This window comes from Salvelinus alpinus, chromosome 15 (assembly GCF_045679555.1).
Source record: "Salvelinus alpinus chromosome 15, SLU_Salpinus.1, whole genome shotgun sequence".
Classification (NCBI taxonomy): domain Eukaryota; kingdom Metazoa; phylum Chordata; class Actinopteri; order Salmoniformes; family Salmonidae; genus Salvelinus; species Salvelinus alpinus.
In genome coordinates this window covers 40338948-40360160 of record NC_092100.1, presented here as the reverse complement: position 1 = coordinate 40360160, position 21213 = coordinate 40338948, and the positions used below count along the sequence as shown (strand labels likewise).

The window sequence follows — 21213 nt, the reverse complement described above, 5'->3', positions numbered from 1 at the left end:
GGTGTGTCATCATAGTGGTCTCTGACTTGTGGTCAGACTTGCTCAGGGGAAAAACTAAAACGTGCACCTTTTTTCAATTCTGAATTGACTGTCATTGAGAAAACAGAAAGGTGTCAATGTATTTTTTACCAAAAATCTGAATTTAAAAGTAATCCAAGAAGTAATCTAGTTTTTCAAAAAGTATCTGTAATCTGATTACAACAGTGTTGCTGGTAAAGTAACAGATGACCGTTTGTAATCAGATTACATGTAACTGATGTAATCAGTTACTCCCCAACCCTGGCAATTAATGTCTAGAGCACTGGTGCAAAAATGGTCATTACAGTTTTTGGAATCTTTCTGAGCAATGGAACGCAAATTGGTGACCATATGGCTAGATCATGCACTGTAGTGACCCATTTTGATGGATGAATGATACCAATAGACTACCAAACTGAGCTAGTGTTTGAGGAGTAAAACGTATCTGCCTGCACGCGCTCGGGGCAAGCATCTCCATCTACTAGCGCGCAATAACTGAAATGGCACATTTTGCCTAAGGCGGTTTTTGCTATGGCATAATGCATGACGATAGACGTAATTTGGCTTAAATTCCAGGGAGATGTTTGATGTTAAAATATAAAACTATTGGGGAGAGAGACGAGCACACTACAGAACTGAGAGGATCTGCGGGCGCCCTGTCTGTGCGACAGTTTTATTTAAGAGCCTATCATTTAATAGTTTTATGGACATTCACAGTATCCCTTTTATTAGACATTTGATCAAAACGTTACATGTATGTTTTTTGGGGGACGAACGTAGCCAATTTTCACACTCCTAAATCCGATGAGGGAGTTCTGACAATTGGGAGCAAGATTAAACCGAACACTGCTACCCATGCAGCAGACCAGACTGCTCTCCGTTGGAATAAAACTGCGATGTTTTTTGGTAAAATAAAATGTACTTGTGAAATAAGAAACAGTAGATCTCATTTTCATCTTGAACCGAAATGAGGCGAGATAGAAAAGGCTGCTCTATTATAACGTAATCCTTGCCCTGCAGGCGTTTGAATAGCCCAGAGCAAGAATATTTCTAGCCCTCTTCTTATTTAGAGACGGACTGGTTTTCTTCTCATAAAACTCGACGGTTTCATCATATCAGAAAAGGAAAGACCCGGACAAAGACAGATATACAGCAAACGACGACCAAACTGGCATAAAACAGAGATACAATTGAAAGGGATAAGAGATTCCTATGTCTTCTCTATCCGTGTCCTCCCAGGTAAGGACGCAATTTGTTTCGTTTGTAGTTGTTTTGGGGGGGTAGGCTAGTCTGTCTGACAAATTGATTTTTAAAGACCGGGACGCTCTAAAATCCTTGCGTTGGTGTAGATTTCCCGGGATTATCCCCAAAGTTTTCAAACATTTGGACTCCAAACGCCAAGAAAAACTAGCCGCCTGTATTCGGATACTATTGGATTGTGCCAAATGTATTTGTAATATTCTAGTGGAACGGAAGCTTCAGTGACCTGATAGAATCACCGGAACGCATCTGATCTAAAATGTTTGAAACGGTGGATTCAATTTATTGAGATACTGTAGTTTCTATTCGATTCAAGATACGGTAAAGGGGTCGATGGAACTCAGACGTTCCATTGACCACATTGGTGCACATTCAACAAATCGGATCTAGCAAAGTGGATATTTGTCATCCGTCATGATTTATGTGTTGTAACAGACCCAAAATGGGGTTACTTAAATCCAATTTGGATATATTTGGCTGTTTTCGCTGCATAACATTTAGAAGTCCCTTTTCAGGTTTAGAAGCTATATGCTAACTCCCGTTCGTATAATCTGGTTAGCATAGCTAGCATTCGTTGATGTAGTCCTCGTTTTTAAAGGTGCTACACATATAATTAAAATGTGCATTGTAATTTCAGAAAATGTCCATAATATATCTGCCTCTAATAGTGGAATAATAATGTTTTATAGTATTACTTACCCGCCAGTGTTGTGATTGGCTGTGATATTCGCCTATTGATTTCTCCAGCTGGAGCAGCACCTAGTTGTTAAACTGGGAAAGCTGTTCTGATTTATTTCCTGGTTGCTAAAATTCTTCACTGACATTTTGTGAAATTACAATGCAAGAAAAATCTATAAATCCTATGTGTAGCACCTTTAACTGTAATGCAGTTGATTGGTGATGACATGAACATGTGTTGGGGTTGACATCCATATTACAAACATTATACTCCGATTTTCACTTCAACATATTATGAAATACACATATGAACAATAGGCAAATTTTGCTAGGGGGCAATGAGGAGATTCGCCCCCCCCCCCCTCTCCCCCATTGACCTCTATACCGCATCTTGATTGAATTAATGTCTGAAATAATATGCTAAAGAATGTTCAATTTCAAAATATGAGGGGAAAGTATGCAAGTGTTAAGTAGATTCTCTGCAATATATTTTTTTCACTTGGTTTTATGGCCAGAAATGTGTTTAAAAAATAAATTAATAATTGGATTTCATAAAATACTGGTTTCTGACTATGCAGAGGAGACAACACCCAGGAAATCTAGTGAGAACTCTGTGTGCTCTGCTCAGGAGCCCCGGGTATCTTGCCCCTGGCAAAACATTGAATGAAGTTCACCTTTTTATGGTTCAAAGAACCTCTTTACAATGGAGAGACTTGGTGGGGGATGGTTGGTTTAATTAATCCAGAAGCTGCACTTGCCCAGTGCCCTGGGGTCATGAACACCCTCTGTTCACCCAGTGTGGGCAACTTCAACAACTGTCTGCAGCTTATGAATATTGTATTCATGTTAATTGGGGAATGCTGAGGCTTATGTATCTCTCAAACAATTTGATTGGCTGCGAGCCCAGAGTCATACACCTCATTTGCTATTGCTTCACGTCATTACACAATCAGTAGCCTAACTTCAATAAAAAGTAGACTTCTCACTACATTTCACTTTACTCAGCTCAGGGCAGATGCAGTACACACTTCTATAACAAATACTATCTCTTTCCATGTGTTCCTGTAGGAGGGAAGAAGCATGTCCAGGATGTCTATGAGTCGTTCTCCAGTTTCTCCAATGAATGCCCAGGGCATCCCATCACCGGCCCAGCTGACTAAAGCCAACGCCCCGGTCCACATCGACGTGGGAGGACACATGTACACCAGCAGCCTGGGTACTCTCACCAAATACCCAGAGTCTAGGTAAGAGTATAAGGCCATAAAGTAGCACCACCATGGCAATGTGAATAATTTTCTCATGGAAAATAATGTATTATTGATTCAATACTAACTTTTTTCCTACTGACTGTGCATTATGACTGATACGTTATTCAATTACTTCTAGAAATCCACCTAGCATCGTGTTGAAACGCAAGCAGCTTGGCATCCATGATAATTGGTCTGAGAGCAAGCAAATACAGAGAGAGGGCAGAGAGAGAAAAGAAAAGAGTAGATTTTAATTGCTTTTTGGAAGACAAAGAGCGAGTGGAGAAGGCTGAGCTGTCTGGAGCTGTGAGGTGAGACTCCTGCTGGAAGAGGAGAGGACCACCTCAGGCATAGGGGAGAAGAAAGATGAGTACTGTGCAGTTGGCATCGATTTAGAGGGGGAGAGGGAGAGAGAGAGAGAGAGAGAGAGTGTTGTATTCAAACCAGTATGTGATTCCGAAGTCATAGTAGACCCAATTAATGTTCTGTACTAAAATAAACTTTGTAGCCCACTTCCTGCCTAAAATGTAGGCCTACATGACTTACATCACTCTCAAGGAATGATCAACTACACTAGAAACAAGTTTTACGCATCACTAAACATACTTCAAGTACTACTTGTTTCATAGTATTAATCTAGAGCTCTTAACCATTGTCTTTCTCTCCAGAATCAGTCGTCTGTTTAATGGAACAGAGCCCATTGTACTGGACAGCTTGAAGCAGCACTACTTCATAGACAGGGATGGAGATATATTCAGATACATCCTCAGCTTCCTCAGGACCTGCAAACTACTGCTCCCAGAGGACTTCAAGGTACAGTTCACAATCCAGGAGGACAACACTTGTCCAAAATAGCTCACATCTCACCAAAAGACTAAAATAGGCCTAATACATTACTTTACTTATCACCCGAGCATAGTTCAACCAAACCAACTTTGTTACTTATGCATAAACTTGCCTGAGGCATGAAGACTTGTTTTATTTCTGAGCTAATGCCTAGGCTAACACAGTCTATTAACCAGGTATTACTTAATTTCCCAACTTTTTTTTTACACATACAAACTTACACCCATTTCAGACCGCAGATGTGGTATGTTACCTGTAAAAATATAAGGCAATATTTATATGACCCCCTTTCAAACAGCTCGTTATTTACCACTTGTTGGCGGGTATAACCCTTTTAATAATACAGTGCATTCGGAAGTATTCAGACCCCTTGACTTTTTCCACAATTTGATACGTTACAGCCTTATTCTAAAATTGATTAAATCTTTTTTTACTCATCAATCTACACACAATACCCCATAATGACAAAGCAAAAACAAGTTTGAGCGCACTGGAGCAGGTTTTAATCAAGGATCCGTCTACTTTGCTCCATTCATCTTTCCCTCGATCCTGACTAGTCTCCCAGTACCTGCCCCTGAAAAACATGCCCACAGCATGATGCTGCCACCACCATGCTTCACCGTAATGATGGTGCCAGGTGTCCTCCAGACGTGACGCTTGGCAGTTCAGTCTTGGTTTCATCAGACCAGAGAATCTTGTTTCTCATGGTCTGAGAGTCCTTTAGGTGCCTTTCGGCAAACTCCAAGTGGGCTGTCATGTGCCTTTTACTGAGGAGTGGCTTCCGTCTGGCCACTCAACCATAAAGGCCTGATTGGTAGAGTGCTCCAGAGATGGTTGTCCTTCTGGAAGGTCAATTCCTTTGACCTCATGGCTTGGTTTTTGCTCTGACATGCACTGCCAACTGTAGGACCTTATATAGACAGGTGTGTGCCTTTCCAAATTATATCCAATCAATTGAATTTACCACAGGTCAACATCTCAAGGACGATCAATGGAAACAGGATGCACCTGAGCTCAATTTCGAGTCTCATAGCAAAGTGTCTGAATACTTATGTAAATAAGGTATTTCTGCTTTTTGGTTTTGAATAAATTAGCAAACATTTGTAAAAACCTCTTTACTTTGTCATTATCACACAGACCCAATACCTATATTTTGGTTACAGGGTCTGGGAAAATGCAGGAATCATGACTAGGTCTTTAGGTGGCTTTTCATTTTTTTGCCATTTTTTTATTTTTATTACCCCCTACCCATTCTAGATATACAAAAAGCTGGTATGAAAATGCAGTCTTGGTAAATTTGTGGGATTTTGTTCTGTGTATGAAATAATAGTGTCTCTCACAGTGATTTCAGGATGGTTATGCAAACCCCAACATGACCGTAAAGTCATACAAATTATCCTGCAGTACCCAGAAACACATCGTTAGCTTAATTCTCACGGTGTGCCACTATAGGCACTCAGTGTGTGTAAACTGCAGTATTCGAACACTTTAATCAGTTATCCATTATGCCTTGGGCTTCTACAGGGGCCAGTTCTGCATGGCTGGAAGTAGGGGCATTGTGTGTTTTGCTAAATTGATGTGTGTGTGTGCATGTGTAAATGTGTGTGTGTGTGTGTGTGTGTGTGTGTATCCTTCTCTGTAGTTAGTGTAGCTGTGTTATTCTGTCCTTTGCACAGGATGACTAAAGTGCCCTGCAGATAGAGCCCTCTTTTTATAAAACACATCTATCCCTCGCTTCAAGCCTATGAATGGAGGGGGAGCTAAGGAGGCAGGCTTTGATACAGAGAGGAGCCTGAGGGGTCAGCAGCTCTGTGTACGCCTGTTGTCAGAAGCAGTATGGCGCAAAGGCAGATAGAAGCAGCTCTCTCTGTTTCACACGCAGTAATTCTAAACAGAAGTTTGTGTGTGTGTGCACATCTATGTGCTGCAATGCTGTCATAATATAGGGCATGCAAGGGGATGATACAGGGGAGAGTGAGATGTAAAGACACGTCTTCCCTTTCAAAAGAAGATTGCAGTATAACTGCAGTATGTTGCAACTACTGCACCCCAAATATTATTATTATTATAATGTTTTTTTACTGCAGTAATTGTGCAGTATAACTGCCGGTCAACTGCTGTACACTGCAGTTATTCTGCAGTTATTCTGCAAGTCCAAAATACCAGTCGACTGCAGTTACTGCACTTTTACAGCAGTTTTAAAACTGCAATCTTTGTTTGTGTAAAGATAAACATTTGGTTTACACTATGAGACTAACAGAAAAGTCACTAGCCTATGTCAATATACTCTAGTAAAGTTTAGGCTTCCTTTTTATTGGTCAGCTTGTTGAGAAATGAATATCCTATTCCAAACACTCTGGGCCAGTTGGGGGAAGATGGATCCCAAATTCAAACAACCAGTAGGCCTATGCTACATACATTTAGAAAAATAAGTTATTATTATAATAATGCAACAAATCAGAACATTAAGCTTCATGTTGATAAACTACGTTTTTTCTTCACATTCCAAGCGCAGCAATGCATACAAGGCAGTAGGTTACGCATCAAATGTGTGAAGACTTTGTAAATACCTGGATTTCTGCATAAATTGGTCATCAAATTTGATCTGATCTTCATCTAGGTCACAACAATAGACCAACACAGTCTGCCTAAACTAATAACACACAAACAATTATATGTTTTCATGTCTTTATTGAACACACAGTGTAAACATTCACAGTGCAGGGTGGGAAAAGTATGTGTACCCTTGGATTTAAGAACTCGTTGACCCTCCTTTGACAGCAATAACCTCAATGTTTTCTGTAGTTGCGGATCAGACCAGCACAACGGTCAGGAGGAATTTTGGACCATTCCTCATTCCTCAGCAATATTCTTGGGATGTCTGGTGTGAACTGCTCTCTTGAGGTCATGCCACACCAATCGGGTTGAGGTCAGGACTCTGACTGGGCCACTCCAGAAGTTGTATTTTCTTCTGTTCAAGCCATTGTTGTTGATTTACTTCTGTATTTTGGGTTGTTGTCCTGTTGCATCACACAACTGCTGATGTGCGGACAGATAGCCTAACATTCTCCTGCAAAATGTCTTGATAAACTTGGGAATTCATTTTTCCTTCGACGATAGCAAGCTGTCCAGGCCCTGAGGCAGCAAAGCAGCCCCAAACCATGATGCTCCCCCCACCATACTTTATAGCTGGGATGAGGTTTTGATGTTGGTGTGCTGTGCCTTTTTTTTCTCCACACATACTGTGTGTTCCTTCCTTCCAAACAACTCAACTTTAGTTTCATCTGTCCGCACAATATTTTGCCAGTAGCGCTGTGGAAAATCCAGATGCTCTTTTGCGAACTTCAGAAATGCAGCAATGTTTTTTTTGGACAGCAGTGACTTCTTCCGTGGTGTCCTCCCATGAACACAATTCTTGTTTAGTGTTTCACATATCGTAGACTCGTCAGAGATGTTAGCATGTTCCAGAGATTTCTGTAAGTCTTTAGCTGACCCGCTAGGATTCTTAACCTCATTGAGCATTCTGCGCTGTGCTCTTGCATCGTTGCAGGACGGCCACTCCTAGGGAGAGTAGCAACAGTACTGAACTTTCTCCATTTATAGACAAGTTGTCTTACCGTGGACTGATAAACGTCAACACTTTGAGATACTTTTGTAAACCTTTCCAGCTTTATGCAAGTCAACAATTCTTAATCTTAGGTCTTCTAAGATTTATTTTGTTCGAGGCACGGTTCAATTTTATTTTATTTTATATAGGGCAAGGCAGCCCTAACCATCATCTCCAATCTCGTCTCATTGATTGGACTCCAGGTTAGCTGACTCCTCACTCCAATTAGCTTTTTGGAGAAGTCATTAGCCTAGGGGTTCACATACTTTTTCCAACCTCCACTGTGAATGTTTAAATGATGTATTCAATATAGATAAGAAAAAGTTAATAATTTGTGTTATTAGTTTAAGCACACTGTTTGTCTATTGTCGATGAAGATCAGATCAAATTTGATGACCAATTTATGCAGAAATCCAGGTAATTACAAAGGGTTCACATACTTTTTCTTGCCACTGTATGAAATAACACATTTTTATTGACTGAACACTGTGCACCCCCATACACATGTTATATTGCATATGTGGTGTTTGGGTCCACTGGACGCGAGGGTAATAAAAGTGTGGGTGAAAACAAGTAAAAATGGGTGCCATCACTCTGTCTTCCTCCTCCCTGGGCCTGCTGTTTCAACATAGCACCAAGAACCTGTCTGTCTCCTGCTTTTCTCACTCTCTTTACCCTTTGTAGTGTGTGAAACTACACAATCTCTTGCTGGAATCTGCACAATGTGCACAAAATATTACATTATTTTGATACATTGTAAAAAATGTAGTATTTTCCCACACTCTACCCCCGCCAGGTGCAAATTGGGGGAGAGACACAACAAATAGTTTTGCTTGTGTGGCTCCTTACCACAATCAATCAGAATGGCAAAAATAATCTCTGCTCAGAGGGTCTTAGAAATCATTTTTGCAGAGAGAGAAGCTAGTGTGGAAGGAGCATCTTCCAGCCTGGAAGATGAAAAATGTTCATGTCTCAGTCAATTTGGAGTCTGACAGTTGGAAGAAGAGGATGAGATTGACCCTCAGCCAGTCCCAGGACCAGCCCGTCAGCAACCAGCTCATCAGCATTCTGCAGGAGGAAAAATATGGATGTCAAATTTTGTTGAAATCGAATGGTCTTCTTGCCCAAGGAATGAGCCACCCCGCATGGCTGCCAATGCGATAAGGATGCAACCAGGGCCGACGCGGATGGCGGTTACTCATGTGCAGGACATAGTGTTCTTTTGAACTGTTCATCCCAGACACCATCCAGAAAATCATTCTGAACTGCTTTAATTTGAAGGGAAGGTGTGTTTTTGAAGAGAGATGGAAGGAGATGGACCAAAGTCATTTACATGCATACTTTAGGGTACTTATCCTTGCTGGTGTTTTCAGATTTAATGGGGAATCCCCAGAATCCCTGTGGGATGCAGAAACTGGCAGAGAACTTCCACATTATTTCCAGGATTATCCACTTCGATAACCAAGACACCAGACCAGCTCAGCGGTTGAGAGACAAGCTAGCTGCAGTGCAGGCCAATGTAGAACAAGTGGGTGGACCGTCTTCCCCTGTTTTACAACCCTGGGCCCAACATTACTGTTGATGAGCAGCTTATGCCAGTTAGGGGCCGCTGCCCCTTTAGGCAGTACATACCGTCTAAACACTCAAAATATGGAATCAAGATCTGGGCTGCCTGTGATGCTGCGTCATCATATGTGTGGAACTTGCAAGTGTATACGGGGAAGCCAGATGGAGGAGCCCCTGAGAAGAACCAAGAGATGCGGGTTGACTTGGATGTGACACAGGGACTCCGTGGCCACAATATCACATGCAATAACTTTTTTACTTTGCACAAGCTGGGACAGGAGCTCCTCAAAAGGAAGCTGACAATGGTAGGAACAGTATGAAAAAACAAGCCAAAGCTCCCACCTTAGCTATTGAATACACGGAACAGGCCGATCAATTCCTCTAAGTTTGTGTTCACGGCCGACATGTCCGTAGAGCCAATGGCAAACATGGTACTCATGAGTACGCTGCATAGGGATTGGAGAATCTGTGTCCAGGAACATAAAAAAACCTGAAATCATAATGGATTACAATGCTACAAAAGGAGGGGTGGACAATTTAGACAAGCTGGTGACTGGCTACAGCTGCAAAAGAAGAACCCTACGCTGGCCACTTGTGATATTCTTCAACATCTCGGCGTACAACGCGTTTGTCATCTGGATGGCGTTGAACCCAGATTGGAACAGAGGGAAGCTCCAGAGGAGACGACTCTTTCTCAAGGAGCTGGGCAATGCATTGGTAAGACCTCAAATCCAGAGGAGGCAACACAAGGACTCCAGTTTCTGCAGTCATCGTGAGGAGGATTCTGGAGGAGGATGCTGGTGCCCCATCCGCCCGACCCACAGAACCAACAACTCCAATACCGGAAGTAGGTGTGAGTGTTGTTGCATGTGTGTGTTTCTGACTCTCTTACCTTGGTCTGCTCTAACTATATATGTGAGTGAGATATTAGTAAAATTCCTGGACTAAGTGTTTTCATCATTCTAGATTTATAGACGGTAGCAACAAGAAGTGCTGTGATATGTGTGGACCCAAGAAGGACAGGAAGACACAGTACACATGCATCGTGCAATAAATACATTTGCAACACACACACAGTATAACTCTGTCCCTCATGTGGTGTGTAGACCGGCCTTAATTTGAGTTCAATGGGGCTCATTTATCATTTCCGTAAAATTTGTCCTTCCAATTTGTTCAGTTTACAGCAATAAACATCAATAGTGATTAAAACCTTGTTTTTATTTATATATGTTCAAGATAAACATGATTTATTCCACCCATGTCTTGATTATGGGGCGGCAGATAGCCTAGTGGTCAGAGTGTTGGGCAAGTAACCGAAAGGTTGCTGGATCGAACCCACAAGCTGACAAGGTAAAAATCTGCCCTTCAGCCCCTGAACAAGGCAGTTAACCCACTGTTCCCTGGTAGGCCATCATTGTAAATAAGAATTTGTTCTTAACTGACTTGCCTAGTTAAATAAAGGTAAAATATATATATTTTTAATTATTTAAAAAACTGCGCTTTTAATTGACAAATGGGATCTAGCAGAGGTAAATGGTAAATACTAACTATGTATGCTGTCTATATTGCTTGCAACTGATAAGTCAACATCTAAGTATTTTTACGTAAATTGTTATGGCTGTATTGTTTTAAAAACCCAATAATGTTGTGGGTCTATCAGACCCGCGAACATCGGGTGAATAACAAAAACATGAGCACCACACAAGGGTTAAGTATATGTTTTCAAAATGCATACTGCCTCCAGCTCATTGCGAAGAGGTGTGTGACGCACTGATGAAGCCTGCCTTCCGCTGCTGTTGGATGCCGCGTTCAAAACAACTGGGAACGTGTAAATCTCAGACTGTTGTACGTTCTAGACAACTGGGAACTGGGGGGAAAACGAGCACAGACTGGGGGGGGAAATAGTTTTGAGCGGTCATCCATTTCGGTATTCCAACTCGGGAACTCGGGCCTCTTTCAATTTTTTTTGTTTTGTTATTAACAACAAAAAGTACATGGGGGAACGTATGTGGTATGTATGTATGTGTATATATATATATATATATATATACACACACACAGTTGAAGTCGAAAGTTTACATACACTTAGGTTGGAGTCATTAAAACTCGTTTTTCAACCACTCCACAAATGTCTTGTTAACAAACTATAGTTTTGGCAAGTCGGTTAGGACATCTACTTTGTGCATGACACAAGTACATTTTCGAACAATTGTTTACAGACGGATTATTTGACTTATACTTCACTGTATCACAATTCCAGTGGGTCAGAAGTTTAGATACACTAAGTTGACTGCAGAAAATTATGTCATGAGTTTAGAAGCTTCTGATAGGCTAATTGACATCATTTGAGTCAATTGGAGATGTACCTGTGGATGTATTTCAAGGCCTACCTTCAAACTCAGTGCCTCTTTGCTTGACATCATGGGAAAATCAAAAGAAATCAGCCAAGACTTGGTTCATCCTTGGGAGCAATTTCCAAATGCCTGAAGGTACCACGTTCATCTGTACAAACAATAGTACGCAAGTATAAACACCATGGGACCACGCCGCCATCATACCGCTCAGGAAGGAGACGCGTTCTGTCCCCTAGAGATGAACGTACTTTGGTGAAAAAAGTGCAAATCATTCCCAGAACATCAGCAAAGGACCTTGTGAAGATGCTGGAGGAAACGGGTACAAAAGTATCTATATCCACAGTAAAACGAGTCCTATATCGATAAACTGAAAGGCCGCTCAGCAAGGAAGAAGCCACTGCTCCAAAACCGCCATAAAAAAGCCAGACTACGGTTTGCAACTGCACATGGGGACAAAGATTGTACTTTTTGGAGAGATGTTCTCTGGTCTGATGAAACAAAAATATAACTATTTGACCATAATGACCATCGTTATGTTTGGAGGAAAAAGGGGGAGGCTTGCAAGCCAAAGAACACCATCCCAACCGTGAAGCTCAGGGGTGGCAGCGTCATGTTGTGGGGGTGCTTTGCTGCAGGAGGGACTTGTGCACTTCACAACATAGATGGCATCATGAGGCAGGACATTTATGTGGATATATTGAAGCAACATCTCAAGACATCAGTCAGGAAGTTAAAGCTTGGTCGCAAATGGGTCTTCCAAATGGACAATGACCCCAAGCATACTTCCAAAGTTATGGCTTAAGGACAACAAAGTCAAGCTATTGGAGTGGCCATCACAAAGCCCTGACCTCAATCCTATAGAAGATTTGTGGGCAGAACTGAAAAAGCGTGTGCGAGCAAGGAGGTCTACAAACCTGACTCAGTTACACCAGCTCTGTCAGGAGGAAGGGGCCAAAATTCACCCAATTTATTGTGGGAAGCGAGTGGAAGGCTACCTGAAACGTTTGACCCAAGTTAAACAATTTAAAGGCAATGCTACCAAATACTAATTGAGTGTATGTAAACTTCTGACCCACTGTGAATGTGATGAAATAAATAAAAGCTGAATTAAATCATTCTCTGTACTATTATTCTGACATTTCACATTCTTAAAATAAAGTGGTGATTCTAACTGACCTAAGACAGGGACATTTTACTAGGATTAAATGTCAGGAATTGTGAAAAACTGAGTTTAAATGTACTTGGCTGAGGTGTATGTAAACTTCAGACGTCAACTGGTGTGTGTGTTCAAACATACACACACTTAGAATTCTAACAGCTTTTTTTGTTGGTAGAGTGTTAAATTGTATTCAAATAGTTCCTCCAAAAAATTGTAAGGTAAGAAAATGTTCTGTTTTGTTTGTAAATGTATTTGTTTAACTCGTAGGTAAGGAATCCAAGCAGCACATCTCTCCATAATGGTCTAAAATCTGAAATGTTCAATTATAAATCTGCTGATGTCTTGCCAGAGATTCCTTACATGAAGACAATGCCAAAAAAGATGCAACACCGTTTCTGGGTGGTCATTACAAAATGTACAATTCGAATGCATGTTTTTTTGTTTTACTTCATATAGTTGTTGGCAGGATAATATTTATTAATCATTTGAATAGAAACTTCCTTACTTAACAAAATGATGTATGTGGCAACATCCAACCTTTTCCCCAACAGATATTGTCAATAAAACCAAAAAGGCATGACATAAGGTATAGATAGATACAACATCCTGTTGAAACAAGGATTTATTTCTAGAGCTCCAAATTCCCGATCTGAAGATCACTAATGTCATGAGTTTCCAGTTGTCTTGAAAGCAGCACAAGATGCTCTAGCAGCAGTGCTTGCGCTTTGACAGATTTTCCGCTCACAGGCTCTGTATCTGTATACTGTACGCGTGTGATAAGATACTGTGCATAACGAATATATTGTACACACACGCAAATTTAATTCCACTAAATTATGCAAATTAACCTATGGACTGATAAACATGACCAGTCAAATGTATTTCCATCAATAGATGTTTCTTAGTCTCCTTCTCTTATTCTCCTGGACAGCTATTACCAGCTAATGGAAACCCTGGTGTTCATGTATTCATATGTGTTTGTGTATGCTTTCTTGCGTTTGTGTGTTCTTGTGGGTATGTATCCTTGCTTATGTGTTTCTACTATGACAGGACTTCCCCCAGCTATACGAGGAGGCTCGCTACTACCAACTGACACCCATGGTCCGCGAGCTGGAGCGCTGGCAGACGGAGCAGGAGGGCCAGAAGAGACCACCCTGCGAGTGCCTGGTGGTCCGAGTGACCCCTGACCTGGGGGAGAGGATCGCCCTCAGCGGAGGGAAGGTGCTCATCGAGGAGATCTTCCCCGAGACTGGAGACGTCATGTGTAACTCTGTGAATGCCGGCTGGAACCACGACCCCACGCACGTAATCAGATTCCCTCTCAACGGCTACTGCAGGCTCAACTCAGTTCAGGTACGGACAGTGATATAGTTGTAGTTCTATAGGTCAATTCTGTTCTGATGTGGATTCAGGTAAATGCCACTGAGCATACCAAACATTAGGATTAACTTCCTAATATTGAGTTGCACCCTCCCCTTTTGACTTAAGAACAGCCTCAATTCGTCGGGGCATGGACTCGACAAGGTGTCGAAAGCGTTCCACAGGGTTCAAGAATGGTCGACTGGCCCACGTTGACTCCAACGCTTCCCATAGTTGTCAAGTTGGCTGGATGTCCTTTGGGTGGTGGACCATTCTTGATACACACGGGAAATTATTGAGCGTGAAAAACCCAGCAGTGTTGGAAGTTCTGGACACAAAGCCGGTGTGCCTGGCACCTACTACAGTACCCCGTTTCACTTAGTGCCTTCGGAAAGCCCCTTTGACCTTTTTCCACATTTTGTTACGTTACAGCCTTATTCTAAAATTGATTAAGGTCTCCAAGAACAGTGGCCATCATTTTTAAATGGAAGAAAAAACAAACAATTTAATACATTTTAGAATAAGGCTGTAACCTAACAAAATGCGGAAAAAGTCAAGTGGTTTGAATACTTTCCGAAGGCACTGTACATATTTTGTCTTGCCTATTCACCCTCGGAATGGCACACATACACAATCCATGTCTCAATTGTCTCGAGGCTTAAAAGTCCTTTAACTGGTCTCTTCCAATTGATCTATAACTGATTTGAAGGGGATTTTATAAGTGACATCAATAAAGGATCATAGCTTTCCCCTGCATTCACCTGGTCAGTCTTAATGTTTTGTGTACACCGCAGATCGGGTCATCCAGCAATGCTGAAGACTGAAAGTAAACTCTGTAACATGGCAGACTGACTTACTTCAGTTACTTTGCAAACCCAGTTTAAAATGTTTAAGTTCTTAATAGGCTCAACTCAGTTCAGGTGCAGTGATGTAGTTATAGGTCAACTCTGTTCTTATATGGCTCCTGGTCAACTCTATTATACATACTTTTGGTCACCTGCTCGTCGAACATCTCATTCCAAAATCATGGGCATTAATATGGACTTCGTCCCCCTTTTGCTGCTATAACACCCTCCACTCTTCTGGGAAAGCGTTCCACTAGATGTTGGAACATTGCTGCGGGGACTTGCTTCCATTCAGCCGCAAGAGCATTACTGTGGTCGGGCACAGATGTTGGGCGATAAGGCCTGGCTCGCATTCGGCATTCCAATTCATCCCAAAAGTTTTCAATGGGGTTGAGGTCAGGTCTCTGGGCAGACCAGTCAAGTTCTTCCACACCGATCTGGACAAACCATTTCTGTATGGACCTCGCTATGTACATGGGGGCATTGTCATTCGGAAGCAGGAAAGGGCCTTCCCCAAACTGTTGCCACAAAGTTGGAAGCACAGGATCATCTAGAATGTCATTGTATGCTTAATGCTGTAGCATTAAGATTTCCCTTCACTGGAAGTAAGGCGCCTAGCCTGACCATTATTCCTCCTCTACCAAATTTTACAGTTTCTTGTGCTGACGTTGCTTCCAGAGACAGTTTGGAACTCGTAGTGAGTGTTGCGTCCGAGGACAGTCAGCTTACTCGGCGGTCCCGTTCTGAGCTTGTGTGGCCTACCACTTGGCGGGTGAGCAGTTCCTAGACGTTTCCACTTCACAATTACAGCACTTACAGTTGACGGGGCAGCTCTAGCAGGGCAGAAATTTGACAATTACTTGTTGGAAAGGTGGCAATCCTATGACTGCCATGTTGAAAGTCACTGAACTCTTCAGTAAGGCCATTCTACTGCCAACGTTTGTCTATGGAGATTGCAGGGCTGTGTGCTCGATTTTATACGTCAGCAACGGGTGTGGCTGAAATGGCAGCATCCACTAATTTGAAGGGGTGTACACATACTTTTGTGTATATACTGTATAGTGTATAAGGAAGAGGGTATAACAATAGCGTACTCGGCACTATAACTTATGTCAAATGTCTAAAGACCCTGTCTGACTCTCCTGTGCTCCCTGCAGGTTCTGGAGAGGTTGTTCCAGAAGGGCTTCAGCGTGACGGCGTCATGTGGCGGCGGCGTTGACTCCTCACAGTTCAGCGAGTACGTCCTGTGTCGCGAGCTCCGCAGGGGTCAGTCCATCGGCACTACCACCCACATCAAACAAGAGCCTCTGGACTAGGTTGGGAGGAACAGAGAGACACGTGAGAGATCAACACGTCCGGTGCTGATTTTCGAGTCCTATTTACACAACTTTAACAGTGAAAAACACACAAGGACTCTTCATGCTTGGGAATATCATTTGCCAGTGGCAATGTAGACTGGACTAGCAAGATGTGAGAAGGTTGTGATTCTATTGAGACTCAAAGACACTAAAGGGATCCTCTGAAATGAGTCTGTCTGAGGTGAGCTCATTAGCTCTGTTTGTATGGAACTCTTACTGCTGCCATTTCCAACAGAGATACAGTATCTATCAGGATCCACGTGAATCGGTCCGTCACTTCTGGGCTGTTGACAACTAGGAGGAAATAGCTCTAGAAATATGGTGCTCAATTCCAGGTTTAACTGGGGACTCCCTACTGGTATGACCGATGACCTCCGCTTCAGAGACATTATGGCTGCGTTTACACAGGCATCCCATTTCTGACCTTTTGTCCAATGATTGGTAAACTATAAATGCAGCCAAAAATGGCCATCCCCTACCACAGGAAGAACAGAACATGTCTGTTTGCCTCATTTCTTGACGACTTCCTACCCAAGATCTGAATGTAATTTACTGTAATGTGTAGGTATTTGTTCAATTAAATGTCAAATGGACAATATGGGGTTTCCAATTTTTATATATACAGTACCAGTCAAAAGTTTGGACACCTACTCATTCAAGGGTTTTCTTTATTTGTACTTTTTTTACATTGTAGAATAATAGTGAAGACATCAACATTCTGAAACAACAAGTATGGAATCATGTAGTAACCAAAAAAAGTGTTAAATCAAAATATTTTATTTGAGATTCTTCAAAGTAGCCAGCCTTTGCCTTGATGACAGCTTTGCACACTCTTGGCATTCTCCCAACCAGCTTCATGAGGTAGTCACCTGGAATGCGTTTCAATTAACAGGTGTGCCTTGTTAAAAGTTAATTTGTGGAATTTCTTTCCTTCTTAACGCGCTTGAGCCAATCAGTTGTGTTATGACAAGGGGGGGTATACAGAAGAAGGCCCTATTTGGTAAAAGACCAAGTCCATATTATGGCAAGAACAGCTCAAATAAGCAAAGAGAAACGACAATCCTTCATTACTTTAAGACGTGAAGGTCAGTCAATCTGGAAAGTTTCTCGAAGTGCAGTCGCAAAAACCATCAAGAGCTATGATGAAACTGGCTCTCATGAGGACCGCCACAGGAAAGGAAGACACAGTTACCTCTGCTGCAGATGATAAGTTCATTAGTTACCAACCTCAGAAATTGCAGCCCAAAGAGTTCAAGTAACAGACACATCTCAACATCAGCTGTTCAGAAGAGACTGCGTGAATCAGGCCTTCATGGTCAAATTGCTGCAAAGAAACCACTACTAAAGTACACCAATAAGAAGAGACTTGTTTGGGCCAAGAAACACGAGCAATGGACATTAGACTGGTGGAAATCTGTATTTTGGTCAGAGTGCAAATTTGAGATTTTTGGTTCAAACCGTAGGTGAACAGATCTCTGCATGTGTAGTTCCCAAGTGAAGTATGGACGAGTGATGGTGCGGGGGTGCTTTGCTAGTGACACTGTCTGTGATTTATTTATAATTCAAGGCACACTTAACCAGCAAGGCTACCACAGCATTCTGCAGCAATACACCATCCCATCTTGTTTGCGCTTAGTCCCACTATCATTTGTTTTTCAACACGACAATGACCCAACACACCTCCAGGCTGTGTAAGGACTATTTAACCAAGAAGGAGAGTGATGGAGTGCTGCATCAGATGACCTGGCCTCCACAATCACCCGACCTCAACCCAATTGAGATGATTTGGACCACAGAGTGAAGGAAAAGCAGCTAACAAGTGCTCAGCATATGTGGGAACTCCTTGAAGCTGGTTGAGAGAATGCCAAGAGTGTGCAAAACTGTCAAAGGCAAAGGGTGACTACTTTAAAGAATCTCAAATATAAAATATTTGTTTAACACTTGTAGTTACTACACGATTCCATATGTGTTGTTTCTTAGTTTTGATGTCTTTACTATTATTCTACAATGTAGAAAATTGTAAAAAATAAAATCCTTTGAATGAGTAGGTTTTAACTTTTGACTGGTACTAATGTAAAACTTTCCTGACAAATGTTCATGATGTGAAAACTGGGATTTTGGATGTGTTAATATGGTGCACATTTCACAGATTTGTATAACTGCAATTTCAGTTAATATTTAAGGTATGTTTGCTTACGGAGTCAATATTCTTTCGTTTGTACAGCTGTATTGATAACTGGTTTTGACTAATCTCTCGTGGACAGCCAAGTAGCTTGGAGATTTTGGTTCTGGGTTGCAGAGATTCATAAGACTCTAAAAAGGCAAACTCAACCTGGCACAAAGTGCATTCAGACCCCTTGACTTTTTCCAAAATTTGTTAACGTTACAGCCTTATTCTAATATGGATCAAATCGCCCCCCCCCCCTCAATCTACACACAATACCCCACAATGAAAACAAAAACAGGTTGTCTCATAGCAAAGGGGAATACATGTAAATAAGGTATGTTTTTATTTAATACATTTGCAGTAATTTTTTAAAACCTGTTTTCGCTTTGTCATTATGGGGTATTTTGTTAAGATTGAGGAGGGGGAAAAAATATATTTTTAGAATAAGACTAACGTAACAATGTGGAAAAAGTCATAGGGTCTGAATACTTTCCGAATGTACCGTACCATCAAAGAAATCAGGCTATTTGTACTTTGTCACTTTCTTTAATTTTTTTTGCAAAGGTACAAACAATAGTAAAATTGCATCGCCTGAAATGCGTCAGGTTTGAATACACAGATAGTAGGAAATATAAATAGTCACAAAAATGTGTCCTTCAACAGATGGTACTGTAGCTAGGTGCCAAGACCCAGACTCTTAACACCACAGCTTTATCTCAATGATCAATTAGAACTATATAAACAAATGCTTGTTACTGTAAAAAATACATTTAAAGCATTAAAAACCTTCAGTCATTCCAAAGTCAAACTGGGAGAAAAAAGCGCTTTCGACCCCCAAAAAATGAGCAGTTGTATACAATTAGCATTAGAAAAATACTTGCTTGATCGCTACGACAGATCATTTTGATGTTGATCAGAATTAATATAGCAAAGCACTCTACAGATCTTGTTGCGTGGTGCTGCAAGAGACTGACTTTCCAGGTGAATTTTTTTTAAATAAATCCTGGATGGAATTTAAGGTCTTGAGAAGAAAATTATAGGAATGGTGCTCAATAGGACATTGTTTGTTGACGTCTTTATTTCATTAGCCTGAGTGAGTGTGTAAGAGAGCCCAGCTCCCTGTTCTGTGCTGAGCTTGAGTCTGAATAATAATATCTTAAAATGGCTACTGGTAATTTATCTAGATTCACGGTCTACAATAGGAGAGACAAGTCTATGTATGAACCGAGTTGGCTCTTTACACACACACACAAAAAATATATAATCTTATGTTTCACTATTCTGCCATAATACCTATCAGACATGCTGCGCAGTAATATCGTAATATGAACCCTAAACCACCGTGTATACCAGCCAAACCTGGGTCAAATTAAGGTGTGCTTGATTTAGCTTGGCGTTTGCATTTAATGGGACTATTCCATTGGTTCTACTGTACCAGGCAAACTAAATCGAGCACAGCTCAATCACTTGAAAGTATTGGACCCAGGTCTGGAACTAGTAAGTACTGTATGTATTTGTTGTTTTAAAATGAGACATCACAGTACTCTGTACATTTATCTGACAATAGATTTCTCTAACATTCACTATATGGTGTGGTGAATTAAAACCTGTCGTTTTTTCAAACTCAGTACTTACTTGTATGGTACATAAAATGCAAACATTATCTTTCAATTTGAAATGGTTCCTTTTCAATGTTTGGAAAATCGTAGATAACACAAGTGTTTGTAGGTTTTGATCTGGAGAGCACAGATCCTACCCAGGGTGACCAAACAAACCTCTTGAAAATCCGGTCAAAACTATCTGTGGTGTGACGTAACATCCTTAGTGAGTAGCCATTGGGCTAAAATAGCAAGGATCCTGACATAAATCTTACAACTGTAGGTTTTTGTTTGAGAATTACGCAACGGATTGGGACAGACTCAAAAAGGCACCTCATCAGGTACATAGCAGGAGTCATGGTAAAAAAAACGAGTGTGTGCCCGCCTGCCAGCTTCGAGGCTCTCGGCATTGTAAAGGACACAGCTAGTGAATGAGACTAGATTTGATGTGAGAACAAGGGGCTGTATGATCAGGGGGCAACGTTGGGGTGGCGTGGGGTTGCTTAGCATCAGATTAGGGGGATATAGGATAGTGTGGTACGGGAGAGTGTGTGTGTGTGTGTGTGTGAGTTGGGGTAAAGGGGAAACTTGTCACAAATTTGTATTAGGTGAAGTCCAGAACCCTGGGGGACTCCACTACTTCAGGAGAGCCTTATAGAGCAGTAAGGACCGGGATGTGGCCCTCTCCTGCTCCAGGCAGAAGATAAAGTCCCTGAGATTGACTCGCGTGATCCGCTGACGGAGCTGTTGGCGGGAGGAGGCGGCTGTGGAAGAGCCGGCCCCTGAACCCAAAGCAACCTGAGGAGAAAGGGATGGCATGACAAAAGTTAGATCTGCTAGTAAATGATTTAGGGTTGTTTCAAGTGACTTAAAATATGTGTTGGCGATATCCAGCCTGTGTGCCAAAATCGAGGCTCAAGCAATAGTAATGCAGGCAGGGGGAACAAGCGATGTGGTCTAACCAGAGAAATGTCAATTCACTGTCACCTGTCCTGTCCCACTCACTATTAACCTTTGATAGTCCAGGCTTGTGTGCACGTCACCACAGTTTCATACAAGGTGTGTGTACAGCTTGAGGGAAACGGTCACACCCTCACCGTGCACACTAAATGCCATGTTCTCTCCATTTCGGGACAGCTCCAACAAACTCA

General features: G+C 41.7%; 2 protein-coding genes across 3 annotated transcripts in view; one reads left to right on the top strand and one right to left on the bottom strand.

Annotated features, from left to right (window-relative positions):
- Positions 1 to 480: 480 nt before the first annotated feature.
- LOC139540054 (BTB/POZ domain-containing protein kctd15-like) lies at positions 481 to 19450 on the top strand. Its single transcript, XM_071343593.1, has 5 exons — positions 481 to 1257; positions 3025 to 3200; positions 3872 to 4016; positions 13786 to 14088; positions 16097 to 19450. The coding sequence occupies exons 1-5, from the start codon at positions 1231 to 1233 to the stop codon at positions 16253 to 16255; spliced, it is 810 nt and encodes a 269-aa protein (XP_071199694.1). The 5' UTR covers positions 481 to 1230; the 3' UTR covers positions 16256 to 19450.
- The window catches only part of LOC139540053 (transcription initiation factor TFIID subunit 4-like), a 39599-nt gene continuing 37376 nt past the window's right edge, over positions 18991 to 21213 (bottom strand). For both annotated transcript variants that reach the window (XM_071343590.1, XM_071343592.1), the window contains exon 15: positions 18991 to 20860. In XM_071343590.1, coding sequence (XP_071199691.1) covers positions 20699 to 20860 — 162 coding nt within the window. In that variant the 3' untranslated portion in view covers positions 18991 to 20698. The remainder of the gene's footprint in view (positions 20861 to 21213) is intronic.

Bases quoted from the DNA above. Each gene is read 5' to 3' on its own strand.
- LOC139540054 (XM_071343593.1), top strand. From the start codon at position 1,231: ATGTCTTCTCTATCCGTGTCCTCCCAG. The intron at 3,201-3,871 runs GTAAGAGTATAA...CTTTCTCTCCAG, and splicing joins ACCAAATACCCAGAGTCTAG to AATCAGTCGTCTGTTTAATG. The intron at 14,089-16,096 runs GTACGGACAGTG...TGCTCCCTGCAG, and splicing joins GCAGGCTCAACTCAGTTCAG to GTTCTGGAGAGGTTGTTCCA.